Source organism: Calonectris borealis, chromosome 10 (genome assembly GCF_964195595.1).
Source record: "Calonectris borealis chromosome 10, bCalBor7.hap1.2, whole genome shotgun sequence".
Lineage (NCBI taxonomy): Eukaryota > Metazoa > Chordata > Aves > Procellariiformes > Procellariidae > Calonectris > Calonectris borealis.
Window position 1 is genome coordinate 14,242,917 of NC_134321.1, and position 16,339 is coordinate 14,259,255.

At 52.7% G+C, this 16,339-nt stretch overlaps 1 protein-coding gene across 2 annotated transcripts; it reads left to right on the plus strand.

The window, feature by feature from the left end:
• The first annotated feature begins 1,448 nt into the window (after positions 1-1,448).
• Positions 1,449-10,055, plus strand: DNASE1L3 (deoxyribonuclease 1L3). Of its 2 annotated transcripts, none has more exons than XM_075158961.1 (8): positions 1,449-3,057; positions 4,738-4,826; positions 5,457-5,549; positions 5,850-5,962; positions 6,510-6,622; positions 6,995-7,152; positions 8,020-8,116; positions 8,475-10,055. In XM_075158961.1, exons 1-8 carry the CDS (start codon positions 2,926-2,928, stop codon positions 8,601-8,603), a joined length of 924 nt encoding a protein of 307 aa, XP_075015062.1. In that variant the 5' UTR covers positions 1,449-2,925; the 3' UTR covers positions 8,604-10,055. The 2 variants fall into 2 exon arrangements, with proteins under 2 accessions (XP_075015062.1, XP_075015064.1); XM_075158963.1 differs by lacking the exon at positions 1,449-3,057 and adding an exon at positions 3,610-3,746.
• Positions 10,056-16,339: the final 6,284 nt, after the last annotated feature.

The window sequence follows — 16,339 nt, forward strand, 5'->3', positions numbered from 1 at the left end:
ACAGGCTTATGGGGGTGCTTAATGGGGCAGCAAGGACACCCCGTCGGGCCAGGGCTCGGGCAGGCTGGGCCAGCCTCTGCGCCCTTTGCAGAAGATGCACAGCAGCGCTGGTGTCCCCAGCAGCGCTAAACCCCGGCCGGCACACAGACACCACGTCTTGCCCACAGGAGGAGAAATAAAGCTTCAGTGTTATTTTCAGGCACCGAGTGAAGACCCAGGGCGACCTCGTGTCCACAGGAGCTCCCCCCCACGGAGCACCCCGTGAGTCCCGCTGCCCTTCAAGGCCAGAACAGAGCAGAAGGGGATGTGGGCTCCCCGCAGTCTCTCCCCACAGCCCTCCCAGAGAGGCACAGGAAATGTCAGAGATCCTCCAAGTCCATCTCTGCCAGCAAAAACAAAGCCGCGGGTGCCCCGCGGCCGGGGCTGTGGCCGAAAGGAAGCGGCTGCGCCTGAGGGGAGAGGAGGAACCCCCACGTCGATGCTGGAGCCTCATGTCCCCGCTGTCCCATGGGGACCCTAAGCAGGCGTATGGTATGGGGCCACATCCCACCCCATCCATCCCCCAGCACCTTCCTGGGAGTGGAAAGATGACGGAGGGCTGAATCGCTGCTCCAGGGGTAGCAACGCACCAGCCACAGCCCCCGCGTGCCCGGCACAGGCTGTCAGCAACGCTTGGCTGAAGGACCCTCAAGAGGAGCAGGCAGGGCCTGGGCAGAACCTACTCCCTGCTCCAAGCTCTTGCCCAAGCTGGCTTTGGTGTTGCCTCTTCTCATCACCGGCCTCTTCTCCCCTGGGAGCAGGGAGAGGCTGAGGAGGGGCTTTATTAGGGAACATCCCGCAGGTGCTGCTCAGCTGGAGGTGGTGTCCCTCACCCAGCATCATTCAGAGTAGGGGCAAAAACCCAACCCAGGTTGGTTTCACCAGCAGCTTCACCCCTCTTGTGCAAGACGAGGACAGCCCTGAACTGTCAGGGTTCGCGAGCCCGCATCGAGCGGGTTTTATGGCCTGATAAGGAGCAAAGAGTACATGCACAGAAAGTGCAGTAAACAGAGAGATAAAGTGGTGCAGAAAGGAGCGTGAGCTCCCCGTGTCCCCCCCGCGGGTCGCCTCGCTGCTGCCTGTCCCTGCTGAGGGTGGCTCTGCCTGTCCTGCTGATAACGCCTGGGGTGGAGGGGAAAGGGGAGGCTGATAAGCGAGCAGTCCCGGGGACAAACACGGCATCGATGAAGGCGGGTCCCCGCGGTTCAGGGTTAAAGCCCTCATAGGCACCACAACAAACATTTGCTTTTTGACGCCAGGGTAGCCAAAGCGAGCCTGGTTTTGGGGGGAGCTCCGGGTTTTGATGACTCTGACCCCGAGGCTGCAGCCACCATCACAAGCCCTTGGCTCACGCTGCACTTTTAGCAAGGTCAGGCGGGAGATTTACAAGCCCTAAAGCTGTGGCAGGCACCAGGGCAGCGTGGCAGCAGGCCCCTCGCGAGCAGCAGTTGCTCCAAATCCCTGTCTAGCCAAAATGGATTTGTGGTGCCCGTTCCCGCGCTCGCAGCACGCACCCTGGAGAGCTGCAGCCACCTCCCCAGCAAGACTGGGAGCTCACCGCGGTCAGTCATGCTGCTTTTTTGGGAGCCCCCATGCGCTGTGTTTTGTGCTGGCTCCATCTGACCCTGGTTAATTGATTTAGACAGGGTGGGGAGCCATGCACTGGTGCTTCTGGATCTGGATCTGCACAGGTGGCCATGCAGGCAGGGCAGCGGGGTGCAAGCAGCCTTTGTGGCTGTTCTCAGAAAAGGAGAGAGGATGTGAAAGCACCCTCTAAGCACAGGGAGAAAAATCCAAGACACTTGAAGACACCATTTAGCCTGACTTCTTGTTATATCTCCCACCATTATACCAAATCGTGGGCCGACAAATGCATCTCCGGCTGAGGGCTGGCACACGGCGGAGGAGGAAGGGAGGGCAGGGGATGGTTTCCCTGCAAAAGCCACCCCCGCTGCAGCGTCCTCACTCGAGTGTCGTCTTGGCCAAACTCATGTGTCCCCTTCCGCCACGTGCATGCACCTTGGGTGACCAGCCTGAGACTGCTGTGCTGGGGACACTTGGCCGGGAGTTTGGGGGGCAGAGCTGGGGGTGTCACGTACCTGCCCCTAGGCTGCACCGCGGCGGCTGAGCCAGCGGGCCCTGTTAACTGAGGGCAAATGAATGTGGCCGTCCCGCAGCAACCGTCCCGCAGCAGGGCACACCACAGCTCTGGGCGAAGGGAGAAGCGGGTAAAAGCGCGTGGCCTGGAGCGCTGGACGGTTTATCACTTTCTCGCAGCATGACTTCCCGACCAAGGCAAAACCAGAACTGGACATTGTCAAAACCTCCATGTCCAGGGTGTCCCACCACCATTGCCTTTCACTGGGGTTTCTCGTGCCCACCACCAGTGCCCTCCAGAACCCCCTCTCTCCCCACCACTGTTTCCCAGACCCTTTCACCATCTGCCCCATCCACCTCCTGGTCCTGCAGGCTCTTGACCTCTCGCCTGGGGTGGCCCAGGGAGCCCGGTCCTAGCCCGGCACTGCCCGGGGTGGTCCTGGCTGGTGCCCAGGCATGACAGGCATCCCACAACGGGTGCCTCCCTGTCAGAAGGGGTGCTGGAGTCTGGCGGAGCAGTTGCTTCTCCAGGATGGAGAGGTTGGCTCAGAAGAGCCGGTTTTCCCCCAAGGCAGAAGTTCAAAGTCTCCATGCTGTTTGTGCTGGGAGATGGAAGTGCGGGAGAGGAGGAAACAGTGATTGCTGTTCATGTTCGTGATCGACACAGCTGACTGCTCAGTTTGACCTCCCAAGTGGCCACAGAGGGACGGATGCACAAACACACACACACGCACATATATATATTTATAGCCACACTCGTAGCGACTCATTTTGTCCAAGTCCCTGAAGATGTTGCTCTTCATCTTGCTTTCGCTCTTCAATTTCAACCCATCTCTGAGCCTAAAAATCTGCTCCTTCAATGTGAGGTCTTTTGGAGAAACAAAAATAGCCAGACCTGAAGTCGTCGATGCCGTGGTAAAGGTATGTTCATTTGCCTGGATGAGACAGACATTGAGCTGTCCGAGGATTTCTTAGCTACATAATCTTGCACATTATTTATTTTTCAGAGTTGAATTTCAAGTAAAAAAAAAAAGAGTTAATAATTTAAATCATTTTATACTCTTAAAGTAAAAATCAGCCTGTGGTTGAGTAGGGGGTTTGCTGTTATTTTAGCCTGCATGGGAATATAACAGAAACAACATTTGCTGTTTCCTTTGGAAATGGAGTTACGAAAGGGGGAAAACCTCTGTGCGCAGTAAAAATAATGTTCACTTTGAATCCACAGAGCTTTGTTTTGTGATACATTATTTACCTTGCTTATGCGCTAACTATTCTGAAATATTCTTGTCTGATTAAACGTATTCTCAGGACAGCAGAGAGTATCATATGAGAGTGTGGTACAAAACTGAAAAGCCTGATTGCTAATTTATGTAAATAAACCCTCACCATCAGGCTTCCTCTGCAGCAGCTGACGATAACTCAGCTTTTTAAAAGAACCATGTTTTGGACTTCGGCTTTTGCAAGTCCCCTCCGAGGTGCCGCAGTAACGGAGGACGCTCGGTGTCAGCAGGGTGGCTGCCTGTGCCGAACGGCAGCAGCGAGGAACGCCACTGTTTAGTTGGGCTTTAATCCTTCCGTTGCAAACAGCTGGAGAAGAGACGTTTGCTGGGGTTTGTGTTTCTGGATTGTTCCTCCTATATTGTCAGCACTATAGGCAATATATACTAAATTATGGGCAATATATTAATTTCTTACAAGTTTCCACGAATATCACCCGCAAAGTTGGAAAAGTGACAAAGCCGTGGGCAGCAGGAAGCCCCTGAGCATGCTCGGCTGCGGGGTGAGCCGGGCTTTCCCACGGGGGATCCCAGCACCGGCCGCGGGAGCTGAGCCAGGCTGGGGCAGCCTCCCCCCGCTCCCCAGCACCCTGCGGCTCCTCTGCGGTGCGGCAGCCCACGGGTGCTGGGACCCTGTTTTCAGACCGGGGGTCGCTTTGGGCTCTGCGGGCTATTTCAGAGGGGTCTGCAATAGATGGCTGGGACAGGCGAATGCTGACGGCACACGCAGCTTTCGGAATAGCGATGGGACGTTAGGGGCATATACACCAGAAAAAGGATGGAAACCATTGCAGTGGATTGATGATAGACGCAAACAGGCTCTCCTTGATGCCCCCCAAATCCTCCTGCCACATCCATCTGGGCACCCAGCGAGTTGGGATGCTCGTGTGCAGCACTGGTCCGAAGCAGAGAAGAAAACCTACGTGGCAAGGGGCAGGAGGGGAGAAAAGCGCGACCGCCTGTAGGTGGGGGGGGCCGGGGGCAGCACCCCAGCAGTGGCGGGGGGAGAGCGGGCTCGCAGCAGCGGCTCTCGCAGCCCCTTCCCCTCCACGCTTCCTCCTCAGGGGCAGGCGCAGAAGTTTTTCAACAAACCCAAAACCGCTCTGTTCTCGAGTTCCCTCTCCCAGCTCCTGCGCGGGCGTGAGGCAGCTCCGAAAGCAGAAGGGCTTTGCTCCGGCGGGTGCCCCCCTCCCATGACCCCAGGCTGGGCGCTGCTTCTTCCACAAAGGACTTCCCCCACACCAGTAGCCGCTTCTTTCTAACCTCTTTCTAATCCTCCAAAACCCACCATGTGCAAACTTGCTTCTGCTCCTTCCCCTTGCAGATCATTTCTCGCTGTGACATCATGTTGCTGATGGAAATAAAGGAGAGCAAGAACCGGGTTTGTCCTCTCCTGGTGGAGAAGCTCACCAGGTAGGGTGGCCATGGCCAAGTAGGCAAATATTGGGAAAGATGCTTGGCAGGAGCCCGTGCTCTGCTCAGCGCCGCTCTACCGGGGCGAAAGCTCAGGGTCTGGGCTCTGTCCCAGCCGCCAAGGCAGGACCAGGCTCTGGCAGCCTCGCTGAAGGCCAGGGGCAAAGCCAGCCCCAAACCACTGTAGAACACGTATTTTTAGATCAAAATAACCAAGGTGGATTCAATTTGTTGAAGATGATTAATTCTCAAAGGAAAACAGAAGGGAGGGAAAGGCCCTCGCCTGGCTAGCGCCGGGCTGCGGCCGGGCAGCTGCCTTTCTGCAGGGTTAGGAATTGCTTTCCATCGGGGATTGCTTGCCTGGCCTGACAGTCCGGAGGGAAGAGCAGCGTCCGCCTGGCTGGGCGTCAGACCCAGCTGACAGGAGGCAGAGGCTGCAATAAGGGGGTAGAGGGAAAGAGCCAGCGATGGAGCACAGCTCCAGACCACAGGTCCAGAGAAGGGTTTGTTGTCTCTACCGCCTGCCTCTGAGGTCAGGCAGGCAACGTCCCGTACCCGTGGGCACAGGCAAAGTTATCTCCTCCTCAGCCCCTCGTGAATGCAGAAATAAACTCACCACTTTCCTTCCAGTCAGCTGAAGGGGCCAAAGGAGGAATACAGCTGCGTGGTCAGCGAGAGGCTGGGAAGGAGGAGCTACAAGGAGCAGTACGCCTTCATCTACAGGTGAGCGAGCTCCCCTCGCCAACGAGCCAGCCCCTTACCCTGCCCTCCTGAGTCGCAGCCCTGCAGAGACGGGCTGGAGATGGTGGTGATGGCTGTGCTCCGAGGGAGCTGGAGAGGTGCCGGCTGTGCGGCTGGGATGGGCTGTGCCTGGCTGTGGGGATCGTCCCAGGCGCAGCCACCAGCCTGGCTGTATCCATCCTGGACCATGGCCCGGGGTCCAGGTCAGAGCATGGAGTTGGTGTTGGACACATCCCGGTGAGCCAGAAGCGTGAATCCCCTATCCTGTTCATTCTGCTGCAGGCAACATCTGGTATCGGTGAAACAAACCTACCAGTACCCTGACACCCAGCCTGGGGACGAGGATGCCTTCTCCAGAGAGCCCTTTGCCATCTGGTTCCAGTCTCCAAAAACCGGTGAGACATTTCAGAAACAAATTGTTCTCCCACTGGCGAGTCTCACGGAGCAAGACGGTGCCAGCTGGACCCGAGCACACGGTGGGGGCAGGCGAAAGGGGCCGCATCCTGACCCCGCGCTGCATTTCCTTACAAGAGCAGCATTTGCCTTTGGGGCTGCTGCCTCTGGCATCACCTGCAGCTCGGTGCACGCCGCAGCCCCGCGGCCGGCAGCCCCAGGAAAGCCTCTGCCGCTGCCATGGGCAGTGGTTTAGTGGATGCGTTCCATGCCGCTGGCACGGCCCCAGGAGCAGCTTTGCCGTGGGTGTCAGAGCAGGGTTTGCCTTGCCCTGACACAGCACCTCACCGCGTCGCAGCTCAGCGTCGGCTGGGCAGCTGATGGGGAGCACTGTGCAATTACACAGCAAACGCCTCTGATCCACAGCCAGAACAGAAGCTGTTTCTTCTTCAGAAAAACCTTCTTGCTTCCAAGTCAATCTCTGTTTCTTTGTGATTCAGTGTGGTTTAACCACTACATTTTTTCCTGTTCTTTTGCCTTGTTTTTAAGCTGTCAAAGAGTTTGCTATAATCCCTCTGCACACCACACCGGAGACAGCAGTACGGGAGATTGATGAGCTCTATGATGTCTATTTAGACTTAAAAAAGCGCTGGAAAACTGAGGTTAGTTGACACATCTACGTTACTAACAGTGGCTTTGGTACCGAGTCACCTGGCACTCTATTCACTATTCACAGCCCGATAATCTTAAAACTGTTGATAACAAGCCCCAGATTTTGAGTATCTCTTTGACATATTTTCATTGAGTTCTCCACACTTTAATCACTAAACTTGATCTCCCGATAAAACTGCTGTTTTATCAGCATGCCTTGGTGGTGCGCCCAGCAGAAAGGAGAAGCCCCACCGCACTCAATAAGCGCTCGCTGTTTGAGCTGTATGGGTTATTGGGAGCATCTGTTGACCCTAACAGCCCTTGCCGTTCTTCTTTTGAAGAGCTGTCCTCATGATTACTTTTGAAACCCTCCTACCTTCCAGAACTTCATCTTCATGGGGGACTTTAATGCTGGATGTAGCTACGTTCCCCAAAAGCAGTGGAAGAACATCCGGCTGAGGACTTACTCCGAATTCGTCTGGCTAATCAGCGACAAAAATGACACAACGGTGAAGAGAAGCACAAGCTGCCCGTATGACAGGTAAAGGGTTCATTGCCAAACCGTTCCCTGTTTATGGCTGTCTCAGAAAAAAAATATATGGAAAGCTCAGTGACTGTCAGGCCTTCAAAGATAAAGCAGTGTCCAGGGGGAAATGAGATCTGAATACTTCTAGTCAGGAGCACAAAGCGCTTTGCAGGCTTATTGGCAAGCGGTTTTGCAGAAAGGGCAAGATTTCATGCAAGAACCAGCCGTTGCTGTGGCTTAGGTGGAGATAAATGACAGGCAATTACGCAGCACTTCTCATCTGCAGAGCCCTGCAGACGCCAGGCGGAAGGCGCTGCTGCCTCCTCCGTGCCGGCTTTGCGCCATGGTTTTTGCTCTTGCATTCGTAATTTGGATTGGCAAATGCAAAATCCGGTTCTGCTCAGGAGGTGGGACGCCTCGCCTTCCCTGGGCACGTGGCGAGTCCCGCTGCTACCTGCAACCCCCTCAGCAGGGACAATAAATACAGCAGCTTATTAGAGCCCAGTTAAACCTCTTGCAGAACGAGCTTTTGGATCAAAGCAGGACTTCACCAATCATTGGTGTCCTCTGATTTCTGTGTCCCAAGTACAGCTCTGAACATTGCAGCACTGTTGGGGTGGGTTTAGATACAAGTCATTAAGCTTGGCTTCCGAGGCCAACACGCGTCAAGGTACTTAGGTGTCTCACTCCCAAGGACAGCAATCAGCCAAACTCAGCAGAAAGCACGTGCTGGCATCTCTAAGTAGGCAGCCCATGGGAAAGGACAAACCATACGTAGCTGTGACTCCATCAAGGCCACCTCTCTGGCCACTGGCTTGGTGCAGCATGGCTGCCACTGGTCAGTCACCCCACAGCAGCACCCTGTGCCCTTGCTCCTTGCAGGATCGTGGTCAGCGGGCAGAAACTTGTCCATGCCGTTGTGCCACACTCTGTCAACATCTTTGATTTCCAGAAGGACTTTCAGATGACCGAGGAACAGGTAGGCGCAGCATGGCCTCCGCAGCAGTGGGGCAAGGGCTAACACAGGAGCACAAAGCCAATGATATCCAGGCAGTTTTGAACTTGGTCTTGTCCGTAAAACCGTTGCATCCTCCCAAAGTGATGCAATGCTCGCATTGCACCTCCCCACATCCACCACTGCACATCCACCTCTGCACATCCACCTCTGCACATCCACCACTGCACATCCACCACTGCACATCCACCACTGCACATCCACCTCCCCACATCCACCACTGCACATCCACCTCCCCACCGCCACGGTGAAACCCCCGGGGGCAAGGTTTGGAAAGAGCACAGCAGCCGGCTCCCAACCCCTCTGTGCTGTTGTCTTGCAGGCACTGGGGGTGAGCGACCACTTCCCTATAGAGTTTGAGTTAAAAACAAGAGGCAGCTTCTTCAACTGGCTGAAATCGCAGTTTTCAAAGAAGAGGAGATCAAGAAAGAGCCGCCACCTGAGCTCATGAGCATGGTGTGGAAATATACGGATGCCAACAGATCTTGTAGAAGACTAGTGCAGATATACTCGCAGCAAGTGCAATATTTAGTGGGAAAAAAGCCCCAAATATTTGTTAAACTTCAAATATTTTGGGTAAGAAGGTGAATTAAACCTTCAGGTTATTTTCCTTACTGTACATGAAAATAAATCAGCTAGAAGCAGCACACTGGACTTACGTACTGATCCCAAATGTAAAGAGCTACTGCGAGAATAAAATACTTCTGTGTGCTTCACCTGTAAGGGCTGAAGAGCGGGGATCTCCATGCATTCATGTGGGCTCCGGAGCTCTGCCATTCCTCTGCAGGGGCAGAGGGATTAAAAGGACCTTTCCGCATCGCACGCGTGCGTGTGTGGGTGCTTCAGAGCCGCGACCAGTGGGACCCAGGTCTGTGCCTGGTGATTTGCAATGTAAAATGTTGCTGAACTTAGAGTATTTGCTCGGTCTGGGTTTGAAACTGCTCACAGAACCAAGGGCTTGGGGAAAGACAGAAAGAAAAGACAGCAGGACAGGCAGTGAGAGCCCCTTTTCTGCACTAACCCAGCCAGGGAGCAGCAGGAACAGAGCTCCCACCCCACCACCCTGCCTGCAATCCGCGGGTGAGAAGTCCTGCGGATCCCAGGTCAGCGCTGCCAGCAGAGAGCGTGAGCAAAACTTAAATTAAAATCTGATTTCAGCATCCTGACGTGGAAGTGAGCTGCATCTCTCCCCCGAAAAACCTCTATGGCAGCCTAAATTTCTCCAATGAACCAGACTTTAATGATGATTATTTAACACAGTGCTGCAGCGATGTGTTTTCTCAGCTCAGCCCACAGGCTGTATTTAGTGCAAACCAAACCCTGTCACACAGATGGCATCTGAAAAGTGGGAATAATCCAACTGTTAGTAGAGACAAATATTCATCTCCCTCCATCAACACCCCCCGGGTTTTCTGCTGACGGGGCAGGGAGGGCTAGCAGACGAGATACGCTTTTAGGGAGAAAAATAGTTTGGCCTTTGCGAAACTCACTGTCTGGGGAGAAGGAATTTGAGGAAAGAAACTAAATCAAGAGGAGATTATCCCCAGGGGGAGGCGTGGAGGGCAGACAATAACCCCACCAACTTTCAATAGCAGTTAATCTTGAAACGATACAGCATTTCATAAGCTCCCTCGGTTATACTCCAGCCAAGGCAAAAGGAGAGAAAGAGCCTGATTTAAAACAAATATTTACATTGGGATTTTTATAGAAATGCCACTGTCTGGCTGACAGCAGCAATGGTCCATGTGAAAGCTGAAATCAGTCTAAGTCTCTGGCCTCACATCTTAGTCCTACGTCCCCACTCTCTTTTGGCTTTCAGAAAGAAGCAATGCACAAAGGAATAAATCACACCCCAGGAAAGCAAGAATGGATATATTCAATCATTAAAAATAAGTAAATATGACTAAGTTTTACTGAAAAAGCTTTGTCCTTATTTGCGACATCGAATATAATCCTTTACCCAGCATCTGAAGATAAGAGACGTGGCCAGAGAGTAGCTGCTGCAGCGGCTGCAGCCTCAGGCATGGTGTTAGCGGCTGTCGGTCTGCAGACGCTATTGCAGAGAGGCTGAGCCTTTGACCGGCAGGGAGACATCTTAATGCAAAATGATGCTGCTCCGTGGAGAGCTGGACGCACTTTTGTGGGACTCAGAGCAGACAGACAGCATCTGCGCTCGGTTCGTAGCGTTTGATAGGGGCTGGGAGGTGTCCAAAGCTTGTACGGTCAGCATAGTTGGTCTCTATAGGTATTCCCGTGTATATTCCATACATTCATTAGACAATATTGTAAATACATCCTATAATGTTTAACAGTTTGTTTTCTCTAGATTTTCCCACCATGGGATCATTACCCAGTTGTCCCAACTGCAAAGGGGTTTTTCAGTTCTCCCGGCCTGCAGGAGCCTCGATGTATTCTGCAGCCAGAACAAAGTTTCTCTTTAGATGCATGAGGCTTCCTGAGCTTTATTTATGATCAACCAGGAGTTTTACACTGGGAATCCGAAATGGCCTGGAGAGACTTCGTCTCATGCAAGCCAGGTCTCAGATCTGCTGGGAGAGAAACAAAGAGGCTCTTCAGAAGCTGAAAACTCTGTTTCCTCCACAGCAGCCCTGGCCAGGCGAGAACAGAGAGCAGATAGGGTCCAGCTGAACAAAAAGTGCTAAGACCCCCCGATCCCTCAGGTTTGGGTCCTTGGGAAACCCTTCTCCAATGTAGGATGATAGAGGCATCCTTGATTCCCACAGACTCGAGGTCTCCACTGCCCCACAGAGACCCCCCCTCCCCAGCCCCACGGGAGGTCCCTGCTGCCCGGCACTGGGGATGGAGCCAGGGCTGCCCCTCGCCCTGCGGAAACCCACACGAGGATGGTTTTTGCTGCCCTGGGGGAGCGAGTCCCTTGGCAGGGAAACCCCCAGGAACCCACAGCAGCAGCCTGAGACTGGACTGCCATTTCTCCATAACCTTCATCATCTCCCCTGGCTAGGTTTGTCCATCTGCACCTTGGACTCATCTGAACAGCGCTTGTGTCCTCTTCCTGGCCTTGGCACTGCTCCCCACTAACCCTCGAGGGCCCCAACCCTCTCTGCCTGAGCCACAGGGCAAGAGACCCAGGGGAGCATTAAGAAATGATATATAAACCACTATCAACCAGACAAACATGGTGGATGTGCTGTTTAACGAACTGCACAGAAGGACAGGGGTCAGCAGGACCGGGGACTGTCCCCTCTCTGCATCAGGGCAAGTGTCCCCAGCTCTGAAGCCCTTTGGCACAGCAATACCCATATGCAGCCCAGCCTCTCTTATTTGGGATTACATCCACATTTGCTTTGCTTTCCTGAAAGTTTAACTGTGCACAAATACACACAAACATGAGCAATTCAAGCCTGAGCACCCTCCAAAGCTCCTGCTGCTTCTCTGCCACGTGGGTGATGGGTGAATCAAAGACAGAACTGATGGGGTTTGGGCTGGGACCCGTATGCATCCTGTGTCTGGACGTACAGATGTACGCAGATGTATGGCCACATACAGACATGCAGCAAGCAGTTGAGCTGCAGCCCCGAGAAAGGCTGTGCTGCGCTGTTGCACAGCAGGGCCGGTAGCGCTGATAGCAATACCAAAGGCAGAAAAATCAAAGAGTCTACCAGTGCAGGACTGCCGAAACCAGCAGTTGGTCCAAGCCTGGCTGCTTCACAGCTCCCTCGGCGTCTGGAGGGATCGTGGGGAGCAGCTCGGTGCCCCAGGCTGGACTTGGCCACTCACTGATTGAGCATCCGCCACGGAAAGGGACCAAGAGTGGAGCAGGGGGTCCCTGGGCAGTGCTCACATGGCACCCACGGGGAGCTTGTTTTCAATCTCCCTGTAGCACAGTGCTCAGTGGTCCCTGGTGGGGCTTTTCTCTGCCAAGCAAGCCAAGGAGATGGAGAGCAGAAGGTGCAGGCAGCAGTCATCTTTTCCCTGTTTTTATTCAAAAAGGAAAACAAATAGAAAATTCACATTTTTTTTCTCTGCCTATGGGTCATTAAAAGTATTTCCACAACCTGTGTCAGCCCCTTGCTCAGGATAACGCAGGTTTCTCCCTTCTGCAAGGGCGTCTCGCCACCCCGCGCTGCGGAGCCGTGCATGAGCTGTGTATGAGCGATGCATGAGCCGCGCATGCATTAAACATTATGAGGGCACCCTCTGGTGGCACCGCTATAAATCCCAGCGTCTGGGGGGTCCCACGGTATTTAGACCCAGATTCCGCAGCACAGCCGGCAAATCCAGCTGCAGCAAGGAAACACGATTTCATCCTTAGCCGGGAGCGCATAGATCTGCATCCCCGTATGTGCCTCTCTCCAGACCTTTTCTATTCACTCTCGAGAGCTGGCCCGCAGCTGACCCCAAAGTGTCCCTGTCTCACTCTGTCTGTAAATGAGTTTTGCAACAAAAAGGTAGCACATTTTTTGGCTCCAGGCCTTTTTATTCATTGCCCGCAGTTATTTAACTAGGAAACATGCTGCCATGGCCTTTACAAGACTGCCCTGCTTGCAGGCAGCGGCTCCCAGGACCAGGTGCTGGCAGGTAACGGGGCACATCCACCCAGGGGACACCGCCTTGGTGTCCCTTGCCATACCTGCACCAAGAGCATCAGGGTGGCTGGTTTAGTCCAGCAGCGATCACAGCCTTTCCAGCCTGCCTGGCCCCTCGGGATGTCTTGCGGTGTCTGCATTTGCCCTTTGGCCGTTTGTACCTGGGTTTGGGAGCGATGCGATGTCGCTCCGGCACGAGCGCCACCGTCCCCTCTCTGCCGTGCCTGCCTGCGGCAGATGCCGCCGACCCCCTTCTCCGCTGCTGGGGAAACTGAAATTTGGATCGGGGACTTTTTCTGCAACCCCCGGGGCCGGGTTTAGCCCACATTCCTCTCCACCGTCCTGCGGGTTAAGCGACACAACCTCCCCACTATCACCTGGTATAAAACTATGAATGCCCTCTCTGTGCAGTCTGGTTTTCTAGTCGGTGCGAAAAACAAGGTTAAATACTTCATGTGTCATTTTAAATATAGTGCCTCAGCTGTCGGTGTTTGCAGGGTATTTTCTATTAGTCGTGAGACAGATTTATAGGAATTAATTTCCATATTGGCAAAGGAACCAGAAACCTTCCCTGAAAAGCTCTGCAAGCGCTGGCATTTGAGATGTGACCACTTTCTGTGCGTCTCAGTTGGGAGGGGGGCCTGACCCCAGCCATTTTCAGTGAAGTCAGATGCAAAATCCCACCCACCCCACCCCACCCCCAAAAAAAATACCCTAGCAGGACATCACTGTCAGAAAGAAATACCCTCCCAGCAAGGTCAGCTCCTCCACGAGGCTCGAAGGATTCACAGGTTTCCAGCCAAGCATGGATGTAAATGTTTGCAGTACCAAGGTCCTGCAGAAAGGCAGTTCATCACAGGAAAGAGCTGTCACCTCCTGCTAAAACATATTTTGCCTATCAAATATTTTTTTAAAAATCACATATATTAGCCTTTCATTTGTGTTATATGAAGAATATGCTTTAAATCCTGGTCAAATTAATAGCGACACAAGCTATAAATCCAGCCTGATTTAGTGACAATGTTTTTTCTAAGTGCGCAATATAAATTCACAGCTATGAAAATTAACTCTGAAAGTCTGAGAAATTCTGAAAAGCCATTTAAAAGCATTTTCCCAGGAGGCCCCGGGGAAACAGCCCCGCACAAGAGGGAGAGCTGGCAGCGGGGCTGTTTTGATAACCTTCTGCGAGAGGGACCTGCTGAATATTAACGATTACTGCAGGCTGCCGAGAAAAAAAATTGCTGTAGCCCATCCTGCTGCTTCCTCTCCAGCTCAGATGGAGCCGTGAAGATGTGGCACCTCGCGGAGGGATGGGGATGGGAATATCTCTAAGTTACTGTAACACAGGGAAAAACTATTTTTTAAAATAAACATTTGCTTACAGGAGTTGGGGAGTTCAATGTTGAAAGGCGTGGGTACCAGGCGGGTTTGCTCCGGCCCGCAGCCATACGGCGGGGCTGGGTGCTCCGGCAGCACGTCCCGCACCGCCGCTGCCGGCAGCAAAACTTCAGACGCTCCTTTCTGCTACTCTGGATGTGGACAGGAGATGTGTAAAATAAGCAAAATAAGAAAAACAAGATCCTCCAAGCCAGCTGGCACCGAGCACAGAATAAACACCGGGGGATGCTGACAGCAGCTTTGCAAGACCCCGTCCCCTGCGCGCCAGCGGGTCCTGAGCTGTCCCTGACCTGGCAGAGGCCAAACTGGTTTGGCCAACCGCTTTCACTTGGCCCGCGGGAGAGCGAGCGGCGCAGCCAGCTGTCATGATAACAAATGCTTTGGAAAGAGTCTTTCTTCAAACAAATAAAAAACACTGTGTAAAAAAAGCATTGTGCCATTCCCTGAATTAAGTTTCGGGCAACTCCATCCCAGTTTCTGTCAAGTGACGTCTGTTTATATGTAACCACTTTGGACAGGCTTTTAAATGTGATTAATACATAGTTTGTTTCCTTTTTTTTAAGTAAGAAAGGTGCAATGTCTGTACTGCAAGTACATTTCAACGTGGGGTAAAAAAAATTGAAAACAAAATCAAATCTGTTTAAAACAAATACATTTAGAAGTTAAAAGTGAGTAGAGAAAAAAGCAGGTTCTGGACTGGAAACTTCACAATCTCGCTTTCCACAGACAATTAGAGGAAAAACTAATTACAGGGTTTGCATAATCTGACCAAAACCGGAGTCCTGCTAAGCCACAGCCCCACCACCGAATACACCCCATAAACGTCAGAGCAGCTCCGTGCTCTTTGGTGGGTGAAGGGAGATCCAAAGTACTCAGCACAGCCCAGGCCTGGCATGGACTGGAGACTTACTGCTGCAATAACACCTCCGGAAAAATTAAGTATACAGGATTATGTTTAATATATTAAAGATATATATAATATATTTTATATATACTTAAAATAAACCAAAGATTAATTTAAAAGTTGAAATAATTTAAAGATTTAACAATTTAAATTATTAAAATAATAATTTAAAGATATATATAAACTAAATAATTTAAAACAATTTAAATTATTAAATTAAAATTTAATTTATATATAAACTAAATAATTTAAAATAATTTAAAGAGATATATATCTGTAATTTATTAAAGATAATCACTTACACTGATCCTGCAAAGGGCAAAGAGGTACCCCCAGCCCCCACTCTGCCCGCGCACCCCGCGCTCAGCCCCGCCGGTCACCAGATGCCCCAGCTGCCGCGAGCTCACCAGCACCCCTCGGCACAGGCACCACGGGGGACACGATTTAAGCCCATTAATAAAGCAAGACTCGGTGCTGCATCCCAAACAGTACCATCCAGTGTTTATGATATTGCAAGAAGAACACAGCGGGTGACAAACGGCATGAGAGCTATCACACCCGCATGCAAATGCTGAAGGAGAAGACCAGATTGTACCAGGCTGCGGACGGATCGCCGTCTCCCCTGCCCGAGGCAAGGACCCGAGCCAAAACACCGCATCACGGCTTTTGGAAGGAGCCGTACTTTAAGATTTTATTTCAAAAAGGCTGAAGCAAATTTGAAAAGTTTCTGGGGTATTGCTGGGGCAAAGAAGTCACAGCGTGGCACTATGAACGTGCATTTAATTTTACTTATGTGTGCAATTGCTTAAAAATCAGTGAGTCCACTCAAAAGACTAAAATGAAGCACGTACACGGCCACCCATGGAATGAGGGCCATCTGGTAGGTAGAGAGACAAAATGCGAGAGAAACCCTGTTTCCGCAGCCACTGCTCCAGAGGGGTGTGCGAAGCCGGGCTTGGGGAGAGCAAGCAGGGGCGAGGAGACACCCCCTTCGCTGTGCCCGCAGCCCCCACGCCCGGGGGCAGCCCTGGAGCCACAGCAGGATACATTTAGAGAAGAGTTAGGACACATTTTAGTGCCTTTCTGAAGGCAAAGCTTCGGAGCGGGTGCGCTGGATCAGCGGCTGGAAGTGCCCGTGTCCAGGGCGTTCCCCCAGGACGACGCACGGGCAGGCACCGGAGCCCTGCAGAAGGCAGCTTCGTGCCCAGCGTGAAGGACGCCCACAGCAAACCCGGACCTTGCTGCTGACAGAGCCGGGCCTGTAGCAGCTGCCTCCCCCAGCCAACACGAGACCTCTTGCACCTTTTGTATCGGGCA